Consider the following 13,440-nt stretch of genomic DNA (forward strand, 5'->3'; position numbering starts at 1 on the left):
TGTTGAATAGTTTGAAAATCAAACCATTGTGCCAGACTTTGTCGAACGCTTTTGCGACGTCGAAGAAGAGAGCTCCCGTGTATAACGGTTTTGGTCGATTAAGCCCCACAAGAATGTGCTCCGTGAGGCGGTGCACCTGTTGAACGCATGAGTGATTTGTACGGAATCCGAATTGTTCATCGATAAGAATGCCCTTGGATGAGACGAAGTCTCTGAGGCGTTTGTAGAGCAGACGCTCATACAGTTTGCCTAGAGACATGAGGAGGCTAATCGGGCGGTAGCTCGTCGGATGATTTTTTGGTTTACCGGGTTTATGTATGCCGATAACGTCCGCTTCTTTCCACACCGCGGGAAAGATACAGTTCGCCATAGCGGCATTGAAAATAGATGCCAACATCACGATGAGTTGGACGGGTAGAAGTTTAATAACGCGGTTGGATATACCGTCGGAACCGGGAGCCTTGCGAGGACGTAGGTCTTTGATCAAGTCTTTAACTTCCATCGGGGTGACGGGTGGTAACGCATCAGAGGGTGGCAAGGAGGCTCTGCGTTCTACCTCACTGTCTACTAATTCTACATGAACAGGGTCCACGGATTGAGTGCTGGGCGTGCACTGGGTTTGCAATGTATCGGCCAGCAGCTCTGCTTTTTCGTCATCATCGAACGCCGCGAGTCGGCCTGAGGGGCCTACGAGGGGGGGCATAGTTACTACCGTATCCGATTTGAGAGTACGAGCTAAGCGGTAGTAAGACCTTTGGGAGGGCGCGAGTCCTTCTAAGAAATCAGACCATCTGGCATCTCGGACTTCGGCGATGCGAGACTTTACGTCGCGTTGTAGGGCACGCATTCGAATACGATTTTCCGCGGTAGGATACCTGTCGTAGGCGCGTATCGAGGCGTTCTTAGCTCTAAGGAGTTCCCTAATATCGTCGGACAATTTGAAGCGGTGAAGGAAGTCCTCCGCTACAACTTGTTTCGATGACCTATCTAATGTCGAGGTGATGTGTGACGTTAAGATGTCTATGGCTTCAGCGGTATCCTGAGGAGACGGGATAGAGTCCGGGTTAAACGGGAGCGATGGTGGATCAGATTCAGCCAGGCTGATGCCCAGCGTGTGCCAATCCACCACAGTCCTCGTGACGGGAACGGAATCGGGAGCGCGACCGAGCTTCATAACGACGGGACGGTGGTCTGAATCTAACTCTGAAACTACTTCGATCGAGTGTAAGCGCAGAGTTACGTTTTTTAATAACGCTATGTCGAGTATATCCGGGCGATGCGCGATATTTAGCGGGTAGTGAGTCGGGGTTAGCGGAGCGACGATATCGAAGGCGAGATCATCGACTAACGCGTCAAGCCGCCTGCCATTCGGGGTTGTGGTGTGTGAGTTCCACCTGATGTGTTTACAATTTAGGTCGCCCGCCAGAATGACAGAGCTCCCCATACCGAGCAGCGCCTCGATATCACTGCTTAGAACGATCTTATCCGGTGGAAGATAAACGGACGCGATAACGATCGGCGCGTGTCCCGTCAGTGAGATTCGGCACACTGATGCTTCGATATTAGCGAGCGCGGGAGGATCGAGCGGGACGCAATGCAGGGCTCTTCTATAGTAAATGACGGTACCACCACCACGGGCAGAGAGCCTGTCGTTCCTGACCATGTTATAGTTCGCGATTTTAGGGTCACGGCGCGCGGGCTTAAGTAGGGTCTCCTGCACTAAAAAGATATCAATTTGGTGGTCACGCAAAAAGTCAGAAACCTGATCACGTTGATTTGCGAGACCGTAAGCGTTAAAAAATCCTATCGTTACGGATAGGGGCTTTATTCTACTTATATACGCTATTGATTACCGGCGGAGTGAGGGGAGGACGTACGTATTTAATGACGCGTATACGTCGGCGTATTCCTGCACAACGGCGATAAAGTGTTGTGCAGTGGAGGCAGCGCGAATGGCGTCGCCCAAAGCGTTAACGCGCTCAAAATTGATCGACTGAAAGAAGTCGATCGCTAAAGCGAGATTGTCGGACGCGGTCGGAGGGCAAGTCGCGGGAGAGGGACGAGTCGCGGGGGCGGGACGAATCGCGGAGGAGGGAGTTGTAGCCGTGTTCGTGTACGGCAGCGGTTTTGCCCAGGCCGAGACACTGGGCACCGCCGCCGGAACGAACGCTGGCTTAGCCTGCGACGCAGAGGGTGCCGAGGCTTTGATGTCTGGGCCGGAAGCTCGGAGGCGGTTTTGGCGGGCGACGCGGCGATTTATTTTAGGGGCTCGGGGGCAACCACGGTAATTCGCGGGGTGACCCTGTGTTCGACACAGGACGCAGCTAGGCGGTTCCGTCGCGGTTTTTTGGTCGCGAGCGCAGAGGACCGTGGCGTGATCGCCCAAACACTTAACACATCGGGGGCGCGCGTGACAGTTACGGGAAGAATGCCCGTACAATTGACAGTTATGGCACTGGCTAGGAGTGCCTTTTTTATGGGGGGCTTCGACAGCGATACCAGAGAGCCTACAGACGGTCTGTGTGTTAAAGATTTTCTTACCCTCGGGGGTAGGCTGGAGAGCGACTAGAACCATATTATATGGCTCCCTACCGCGACCGGTGTGCATACGGTGCACAGAATTCACTGGTAGGCCTTGTTCTAACAGGTCGGCTTTTACGAGCTCTACATCTAACTCTTTAGGGATTCCGCGTATTACAACGCGGAGTTCGCGCTCCTCCTGGAGCGTATACGTATGGAAACTTATACGCTCCTTACGGAGGTAAGAAGAGAGGGCCCTATGGTCGTCGGGTGTTTGAACCTTAATTTGAATGCCGTTCGCGAGGTTACGGGCATTCGTGAAATTTATATTTTTGGCCTTAAGGGCCAGGCAAACTCGATCCCAAGCTGCCTTCTCCTGAAGGATAACCGGGGGAGGGGTCTGGGTTTTATTTTGTGCCACCGGACGCGGCGACGGAGTGGCACGGGCTGGGGGCGCAACGGGAGTCTGAGGGCGGGGGCGCGACGCGTTCACGGCTTTGCTAATTTTAGCGGCCGCGGGAGCTCGAGACTCCGCGGCACGCTTCTTACCCTTCTGTACCAGGGTGAATCCATCCGTCGATGAGGCGGGGGCGAGGTCGACCTCCATGTCCGAGTCAGAGTCGGAGCACGAGGAGGCGGGTGCAGGCGACCTACGAGCAAGTGTAGGTGTTTTAGAGGGCGCGACGGAGGCCGCGGATGATCGCTCAGCTGAAACGATGGTCACGGCGGACGACGCAGCAGCTTTTCTCGCCAGTATAGACGACACGGGAGCGGCAGGCACGACAGAGGCTGCGGTGCTCAATGCAGAAGCTCTGCACGCAGGTACAGGCGACGCAGGAGCAGCGAGCGCGGCGGAGTCCTCGAGAGGGCTCGCAGTGTGATTGGCCTTGAAGGCCAAAAACTCCGAGGCGAGCTGTGGGTGGCGAAGTCGGAGGAATTCCGCGAATACAGCGTCCATGGTCGCTGAGTACCCAGGTGGGGCGGCCCCGGGTCTTGAAAACACTCGCCTTGCGGCGAGGCCCCAACTTCTCGGACCTGAGCGGTTCTATTGAACACAGGTGGCAATGCGGCGCGATTACTACAGGACAAAGAAAAAGCACAACAAAACAGAAATTACGAAAAGAAACAAAACAAATAAATACTTGCAGGAAACCACTTTGTCGGCAGATGTACCACGAACACAGAAACAACAAAAGGAAACAAAACAAATAAAAACTTCCAGAAAGAGCACTTAGTCGGCAGATGTACCACAAACACAGGCCGCGCGAACAATGGCCGGGCTAACAAAAGCCGGGCGAACAAAGACCGGGCGATCGAGTGGACGATGAGCACGTCCGCACGTGACGGGTGCCTCTATCGGAATGATCATCATCTTCTCCTCCTCTTCGGCTAATGAAAGATCGGTAGTCAATTGGAAATTTAATTTGGCTCAAACTTTTATTGTTGATTGCGTGCTGTGTTCAACAACAACAGCCAATATAAGGTTAGTGAGATGACTACGTTAGAAAATAATTACCTATAATAGGAGGACACTGAAACTACGGGCAAATGATGGATAAGTCTGGGGTGACACCAATTTCTTTTGAATAAAAGCCGGACGCACAATATTCTAGTAAGATCCATAAACAATTACTTTGATTCACGTTACTCGGATCCAGCCTTCAGCGCGCTGCGATTCAATACTCCATCGCCGCCGCACTGGCTATGTTGTTTAACATCACGGTATTTTATGACTCATGAGTTACGCTGTGACTATAAAGACCTCTTTACACTCTCGCGCCTTTTACCCCCACAGAGTTGATGTTAAAGCGACCTCTCTATCCCTGAACAAACACCGATGGCACCGCCTGGGCAGCCTCACTAGTCATATTTTTTATTTTCCTACCTATGCCGCTAGCCTTGAGAGGCTATTTCAGCTTCGCCTTAGCATGTAGGTGAGCTCACGAGGCTCAAACCGGAGTGATGCTAACACTGGCCCTAGCAAGAGCAGTGCTTTGCAGAATCTACCACCGGATCGGAAACGCGACCCACTGAACGATAGCTCTATCGCTCAGCCGTACTTGAGTCTTAAATATTATATTATCTTGGACGGTTGGTGTTTAATGGACACAACTTAAAAACAATATTACTTTATTAATGAGAATCGTTCGGGACATATTCCGTTAAACAAATTTAAGCGTGAACCGATTCCATCTAATTACATCACATGCAAACTCAAAGATCATATACACCATGCTCGAACTAAAGCATTATGTCCGAAACCAAAGCTAAGGTCAGAACAAGATTTCAAAGGCTTGATCAAGATTTATTTACCCTCATTTAATTTCCGTTATCCTAATGATAGTTACAAATAATAATTCAAATGTATTATTGTAATGTGTATTTTGTATAATATACGTCTCAAAAGGGAGATGGGAGGAGTTACAATATAAAAATTGGATAAAATATAACAAAAAACTTCTTCAGTTATTTGAACGGCGTCAACTTAATTAAGTCGTCGTAGCCTAAAGGATAATACGTCCGTTGCAATCGTGTTGAAGCGATGCATCGGTGTTCGAATCCCAGGCGCGTACCAATTTTTCTAATGAAATACGTACTCAACAAATGCTCATGATTGACTTTCACGATAAAGGAATAACATCGTGTAATAAAAATCATACCCGCAAAATTATAATTTGCGTAATTACTGGTGGTAGGACCTCTTCTGAGTCCGCACGGGTAGGTACCACTACCCCACCTATTTCCGCCGTGAAGCAGTAATGCGTTTCGGTTTGAAGGATGGGGCAGCCGTTGTACTGTAACAGTGAGACTTAGAACGCAAATCGCAAGGATGGATCTCGTCACGGTATGTTTTTGACGTTTTTCGGCTCCGGTAAGCTTTTAACACCAGATATGTCGTGAGTTTATTCCCAGTCTAGGCAAAAAACACCAGTAAATATTGTGTATTCTAATGATATAATTGGCGAAAGGACGCGTCGTATAGACCGCCTGGCTGGCTACCACCACCATTAAAAAATGTTTCAATGGGAACTCATGACTGCGGCTCCGTGGCAGAAAATCATTATTTCGATACGTCTCACGCCTTATTACACAACATTATTTAACTGCTCTTGCTATGTCTGGTTCAGACTGTGAGCTCACCTGCCCGTGGCATGCATACATCCCTATGTAATTCCCAGTTTTAACCATACTGGCCAAAAGGCTGACTTCATTCGCATGGTCGTTTGTATTGATATTTTTGTACAATAAAAAAAAACCGATTAAAAACTAAGAAAACATAAAAGAAAAGTCAACAAAATTGTGATATATATTATGTACTAATAAATAAGCCTGTTAATTTTTGAATGTTTTATGTTAAGTCTCAATCAAATCTAGAACTATGTAACTAAAATTACTAATATAGAAATGCGTATTACGTATTTTGTTGCTTAAATTAAATATAAAGTAAAAGTTGTTTTAATAGCATACCTTATGGGCAAATTTATGAAATTAAAATTAAAAAAAAATGCCCTAGTTCCAGCAGTGGACATAAAGTGGGACGTCAAATTCTTGAATTTTTTTTGCGAGTCTATATTTTTGGTTTTGTGATGTCTTTAGTATTATAATTTCTACTTGTTTGCACAGGGAACTCGTGTGCCTGTTAATCTCAATATAGAAAAGTAATCAAATATGTGATGCCCCAATATAAAAATAATTTTAACTACCTACACCAAATATCGCGGATCAAAATTGTTAAATCACGCTTGGAAATATGTAGATAGATTTTTAAATTCAATAACAATGACATAGTTTCCTGCTTAATATTTTACAATAAAATGTAGTTGATACTTATAACTCGGCCGTGTTTGTAGGGTGGCAGTATGTTTTCTTTGCCTATCTGCCTGTTAGTGGCCTCGAAATGCTGACTTCGGCTTGGAGGACGAGCTAAAGAAGTTCAACTTGAGAGAATTTGCTAAGATATGCTCTAGCAAGAGCTACTCTTGCTTCGCTGAATCTACCATCGGATCGGAATCGCAGCCGGCGAATAGCTCAGTGGGTTTATACAATATATCGTCTTTTCGCATTAAAAGTACAATTTCCAAAAATATTCGAAAATTAGTTAATATGCGTAAACATTTGGTATCACGTATGTTTTGACTACTATTAACAAAATTAATACATAATTTTATCTTACTTTAAAAGACAGATAACACCGGCCGACAAATGAAAATTTTTTGAAAGTTGTTTGTATTTGAGCCACAAATATCACCAATTTATACTATTTTAAACACAAAAACACCTACATATTTGCCCTATCACATCAGATTTTTTTATAAGAAGGAAAAAGCATTTTTTTCAAAATTTAACGAAAAAATCAATAATCATATTACAAAAACATATATTTGAACATTTACAAAGAAAACAACGAGTTTAAACAATGCTGCAGGACTATATTTTAGAGTGACATCTTTTACGTTTCGTGACAAAATTACGTCTGGGTGTAGTTTTTCTGTGAGTATCTTCAGTAATATCACGTTTCAGTGACCAGCAGTAATCAGCCATCATATTCACATTCCATCGACCTTGGTACCTTGTCTCCATAGTTTTTATGTCCTGATGAAACCTTTCTCCCTGCTCTTTACTGTAATCACCAAGATTATCAGGAAAAAAGTCCACATGTGAATCTAGAAAGTGGAGTTTTATGCTCATATTACACCCCAATTTTTGATACTTATCCAATAAGTTTGCAACCTTATTTTTATAGTCGGGATGTTTATTATTTCCTAGAAAATTGTTGACAACATCTCTGAACGCCAGCCAAGCATCTGATTCAGTGTTATTCATTGTGGCATCAAATTCTTCATCAGCCATCAAAGATCTGATTTGCGGTCCATCGAACACTCCTTTAATTTTTGCATCAGATAATCTTGGAATTTTTTTACACAGGTATTCAAAAGTAGCATTGTTTTTATCCAATGCTTTAACAAACTGTTTCATCATACCGAGTTTGATATGAAGCGGAGGTAGTAAAATTTTTTCAGGACTAATTAAATTTTTTTGTAACGTTTTTTGTTTCTACTTTGAGATTTTTACGAGGATTCCATTATTTTTGAACGTAGTGCTTGTCTCGTGCTATACTGTCCCACACGCACAAGAAGCATGGAAATTTTGTATATAAGTAAAAAAAAATTAAGAAAATATATATAAGTACGTAACGTAAGAATTTTTTTTAAATAAACACACTAATTTCAGTAAAAAGTTTATGAACAAAGTAACTGTAGAGGTTTATTTGCATGTAACCTGTTTCGAATGGGTGTGTCGTTGTTGCAACTAATATATTTCCTCACGAGAGGTCGCACGATTCGAGAAAAGAGCGCCAAAATCTAAAATTTAATTTATTTTAATCAAAAATTTTAAAATAGCCAATGTCTTAATTTTTTTTAAAACCTGATGTGATACGATAAAATGAGGTATAATTTCGTGATCAGCACTACCAAATTAGTGGAAAAAAGTATTCAGAACTTGAACAAGGAAAATGATGTCGGCCGGTGTAATTTATATAACTGGTAAAAAATAAAAAATAAATGTTGCAAAGATGATTAATATAAAAAATATCACATGTTAAACCTTTAAAACACTCTCCTGTAAAATTAGTAAGTTTTGAGATTATACAGTTTTAATGCGAGAAGACTATACACTAATAACAGCAGCAGCAAATACAACAATAGGTGTCAGCAAATCTCAAAATTAATTATGCAATGCTTTCCACTCTGTCTCAAGAACAAATAACTTTTATTGTACTAGATGCGTTTACAAGTTTCGAGTCTTGATATTTCAAAAACAAAAAAATGCACCAAAAGATAAAACTTGAGTTATATACTAAACAAAAGGAAATCGATGGAAAAATAGAGGGGAAAATGCAATTAAAACCTCTATGTCAATTGTCAATAATATATATACTTCCGAAAAAAATGCAGACAAAAATGTAGGTACTTACGTTGTCTCCTTACAAATCAAAATGAGCGGGCCACACGAACGCGCTGTTACCGGGATTGCTCAACCGAAATAAAGAAAAATCAACAACGAACAGAACGTTTCTAAAATAAGGAAATAATTACTTTATTTTAAAAACCTAGTCAAGGTTCAAGGAATCAAACGCAATAAGTGATAATAAAATATTTTTTATCATTCTATTAAAATGGCGGATCAATCAGACAGGGTTGGTACTCGTTTTGAATCATTAGCATTTATAATTAGCCCTTACGATTAATTACATAATAGTAAATTATGTACAGGTTGGACAAAGCAATATCTCGTTACATTAAACTACAAACTATGTACTTATGTATATGGTTGTCATTTTTTTTTCATTACCTATTCGCTGGTAGCGTAAGAGGCTATTCCAGCTACGCCTGGACGGGTAGGTGAGCTCACGGGCTCAACCTGAGGGAATTTGATAACACTAGCCCTAGCAAGAGTAGTGCTTCGCAGAATCTACCACCGGATCGGAAACGCGACCCACTAAGAAGATCCGGCGAGAAACTCGGTGGGCTGTATCTGTGTATTTAGTACCTACTAGTCTTTATGTTTTCAGATAGTTTTGTTTTTATATTCGCACACGGTATTACATTATTGCAAAATAATAATAATATTAAATTATTATTTATTTATTATGTATTAATGCAGCAGTGTTACCAACCCTAAACCATAATAATTGTAATTGAAAATAAATGAAAAAAGTTAAACGCCAGTCATCAGCCATTGGCTGTATGTATTCTAATTTCATGGATTTTAAATTAAATCGTGATACTTACGTGTGTATAGTCTGATTTAAATAAAAATACGGCGTCCTTTTATGTCTTAATTTAAACATTTAAAATATTTTAGTCTGATTCCGTTATGTTTTCAATATTTTTCCTTGATGCGAACTAAGAGACAGTGAGAAAGCAATTGAGGATTTTATTTGAAATCAAACATATATTTTTTTAATGTGTGATGCTATGTAACGCTTCCTTCAATCATCTGATTGCATTCGCATGCATTTGTATGGAGTCATTGCTTTCATTACTTTTTAGGAAATTATATATTTTTTTATTAATTAGACGAAATTCACGACTACTGTTTGAAGTCCCACGCTTCAGTAATTTTACAATTGAGATTTCAGTCACGTATCAAGGTGAGTGGGGATGTTCGGGTCATGATGCATATGTTTGTTTAGGTTAAAAGGATTACTGGTTGCCTTTTCAGTTTCACCAGGACAGATGGACCAGCACGGGCTTAGCTGAGAGGAGTGGGATTTACTGACAATCAACTAAGCGCCTCCTTAAGGAGACCTAACAGCTCAATAGCAACTGCTTCTCCAACACATCTACTATCGGATCAGAATCGTGACCGCTAAGAAAATTTGGGGAGAAACACAACGGGCTATGTTATGGCTTAGGTTTTGCATCGAAATCTTTGACGAGTTCGACGAGTACGGTTACCAGGTTCCACCAGGTTACCAGGTAAAATATAAAATTAATAATATTACGTGTTTGGTATGTTTGCGTCTGTGCCCAATAGTCCAAGATCCCAGGGCCCCCAGACGTCACGTATTTTCTGACGAACGAAATGTGGCCGGTTGCGTAGTGTTAGTATGTACTAAGAACTCATGCCTACCTGCTCCTTGCTTAGACGGCCAATTTTCAGGTATCAGGTACTCAAGGTACATAAAATCATGACCTACTTTACGTATTTTCTGAAAGCTAAGTTTTACGTATATTTTAGGCAGTATCCTTAAAAATAAGTCGCCAATACTCCCAGATACTTTCCGTCGGTCGAATTGCTTTGCAGACGCTTTATAGCTCCCAAAATAATCACCTAACTTCACGTAAATTCTAAAAGCTGATTTTTATACATGTCCACCAGACAACCATTTTAAAAGCTCTTACAAAAAGACAGACCGATCCAAGGGGCCAATCATCCCCTAAATTCAATTTAATGCCTCTGTGAGTAAGAGTGCGAGGGTATTATCCACGCGCATGAGACTGAGTGAGACATGTATTAGGATATATTGACTTCTCTGTCTCTCTGTCTCTCTATCTCTTACAGTTGACTCATATCAATTAATAATATTAAAAGAAAATCAGTTAAAAAAATATGTGATGATTTTTATGTACCTTGAGTACCTGATACCTGAAAATTGGCCGTCTAAGCAAGGTAGCAGGTAGGCATGCGTTCTTAGTACATACTAACACTACGCAATCGGCCACATTTCGTTCGTCAGAAAATACGTGACGTCTGGGGGCCCTGGGATCTTACTCTACAATAGATTCGGTTTTATGGCTTTTGACGGCAAGACGGAAGAAATTCGGAAATATACTATCAAGTTTCTTTGGTCTTCATAATTTATTTAAAAAACGCCTGTTTATTTTTCTTGTAGTTGCTATTGAAGTATGCTAGGCGTTTTGGAAATTAGTTTTGTACGGATTTTAGTTGTTAAAATCATTTAATCATTCTAACAATTGCGTGAATTTTAATTTTCCTTTCTCAATTATTTTCAAGTCAAAATCTCTATCCCATAAAATAGGCAGACCAATGTATTATAGCTCAACAAAGATTATTTTTAATGTGTCGATTTCCTAAAATTCTATTAAATTAACTTTTATTTTTATTTTGTAGAGTTTTTAATTGCGTGCACGTTTCTTTTGTGAATCTAATATTACTCGTTAGTCCACCTATCCTTTATTCATATATATTCACTTGTCATTATCTACTGACCTAATAGTTGATCAGTCTGCAGAACTTATAGAGCCTAAGTTGCTGCAACAACATCTATAATTACTGTATAATATCATAATTTACCTGCACGAAGTCAAGATGCGTAAATAATATTAATAAAAATATATATGGGTACCTAGTTCATTTACTTTTGAGAACTTAATTAATCTCATTGTCTATGAATTCTTTAAGGCATTTCTTGTTGATTACGCTTGCTCACAAAATGCGACGTGGAAAAAAAGACCCGGATTGTCTATTCGCCACTAAAATGGCGTCGTCGAAGGAAACCTATTGCTTGTGCGGGCAGCCGTATAATGTTGGACAATTTATGATAGAATGTGATTGTTGTCGTGAATGGTTTCATGGCAGGTAATGTTGAAAATATATAAATAAAAGTGAGATTTTTTTTTTGTGTGTTAAAAAATGTGCAGTGAAGTTTGACAGCTCGTTGTTGCGGCCATCACTTTGGTGTCGAATGTTTTATTGAAATTATACATTTTTATTATTTTACGACATAAAATTGTGTCTGTTTTATGTTAGAATCAGCATAATAATTCTATTATGAGCACACATTAACATGGTTTTTATTTCACTAATTGTTTACACTGTTCGTCGCTATGGAAGTGAAAATGCGCCTTACCGCGGTTTATTCTTTGTGTTTATTTTTAATTTTTGATAATACGATAAGGTCTTACAATCGTTTAAAACTTTCTAAATAATTTATATGTCACCGGTATAAATTAATACATAAATTTTCTGTAAGTACCAAGTCAGTTTTTCTTTTTAATTGTTAGCGCGTTTTTTGTAGCACTTCTTGCAGTCATATCTTACTCATTGTATAAGGATTGAGCAAAGTCTTAACTCAATCCATTAAAAAAACTGGTGGCCGATTGAAACATAAGTAAATACTAAATATTTTTTATGAGAAATTTATAAAAAACATAAAACAACATTAAATTGAAGAAAATTAGTAGAAAGTGCTTTTTTATTTATTTAACATACGAAACAATACTTCCAAAAATGATGTAAAGTGTAATATTAAAATTTAGGTAACTCTGTTAATGAGTCAACACAGACAAGACTGCCAAACAATTTTAAGAATTTCACTAATAACAATTGCGTTGAAAGAGGTAGCATTGTCAAATTAGATTTCGACCACTACTCTTTTAGCCCACAGTAGTGTCTCATGAAAATAAGCCTAGTGATTGCAACTACATTCTGATGTCCTAAAAATACCATTTCATATTTCCATTAACTATTTTATTTTGCATTTTTATCCTTTTTAAAGTTGTACTCTAATGTTTTAAACTATGTGGTGTTACTTAAAAAAGTGGTTAAATAAACAATTAGAAAGCAACAGGATTCTTTTAATATACCTGACACAATATTCTGTAATTCTGTCAATTCAAAAATATGAACAGACTAATTATTTGAAAGATCAGATTAAGATATGACGACAATAAGTATACTATTAAATAGTCATTATTTCTTTAGTAATGCTTATGACTATTGAATACTTCAGAATTCTGTGAATCTGGCCATATTTTACCCATGAAGAGTATGAATACCAATTGTCCCAATTGAGCAATAGTGGGAAAGATATGTTAACATAGTGTGATACTGAATATAAAAAGTTATATATTTTTTAAGAAAGTACATTATAGGTCTTTGTTTCTTTTTTGGAGTTTACTCCTTTAGAATCGATTTACATATATAGGCCCGGGGTATGAAAATTATGGGGACCAAAATCGTACTAGCATGTCACACGAAATGCGTTATGCGCCTGATTGGCTCCTGATTGCGTGATGCGTGCGCGCGCCAATCAAAATCGTACTAGCATGTCACACGAAATGCGTTATGCGCCTGATTGGCTCCTGATTGCGTGATGCGTGCGCGCGCCAATCAGGAGCCAACGCGCGGCCGCGTTATTGCAGGTGACGCCGGGCTGCTGCGCCGGCAGTCCGCCACAAAGCCTCGTACTGATCGCGCGTTTCTCTCATTATTGTATTTTCATATATTTGTTAGTCGTTTGTTTTGTGTCTCGTTAATTTGTTAATAATCTGTAGTGTATCGTGTTGTCGTAATATAGAACTATTTCTCGTATTGTTTCGTTTAATTTTTTATATCCAGTAAACTCCAGTCGTGCGTCGGAGCGGACACACACACTTTTTTTTATTTATT

The 13,440-nt window shown here is 40.4% G+C and overlaps 2 protein-coding genes across 4 annotated transcripts in view; one reads left to right on the forward strand and one right to left on the reverse strand.

Annotated features, from left to right (window-relative positions):
* LOC101746944 (facilitated trehalose transporter Tret1) overlaps positions 1-13,440 on the reverse strand; it is a 48,921-nt gene that overhangs the window by 20,028 nt on the left and 15,453 nt on the right. The window contains exon 1 of one of the 3 annotated variants that reach the window (XM_038020886.2): positions 8,498-8,662. The exons of the other annotated variants lie outside the window; for them this stretch is intronic. The gene's annotated coding sequence lies outside the window, so the exon portion shown is untranslated. Of the gene's footprint in view, positions 1-8,497; positions 8,663-13,440 lie in introns of those variants that run through there. 3 annotated transcript variants of the gene reach the window in all.
* LOC101746803 (histone lysine demethylase PHF8) overlaps positions 11,475-13,440 on the forward strand; it is a 33,624-nt gene continuing 31,658 nt past the window's right edge. The window contains exon 1 of the mRNA XM_038020857.2: positions 11,475-11,628. Coding sequence (XP_037876785.1) covers positions 11,483-11,628 — 146 coding nt within the window. The 5' untranslated portion in view covers positions 11,475-11,482. The remainder of the gene's footprint in view (positions 11,629-13,440) is intronic.

Source organism: Bombyx mori, chromosome 27 (assembly GCF_030269925.1).
Source record: "Bombyx mori chromosome 27, ASM3026992v2".
NCBI lineage: Eukaryota > Metazoa > Arthropoda > Insecta > Lepidoptera > Bombycidae > Bombyx > Bombyx mori.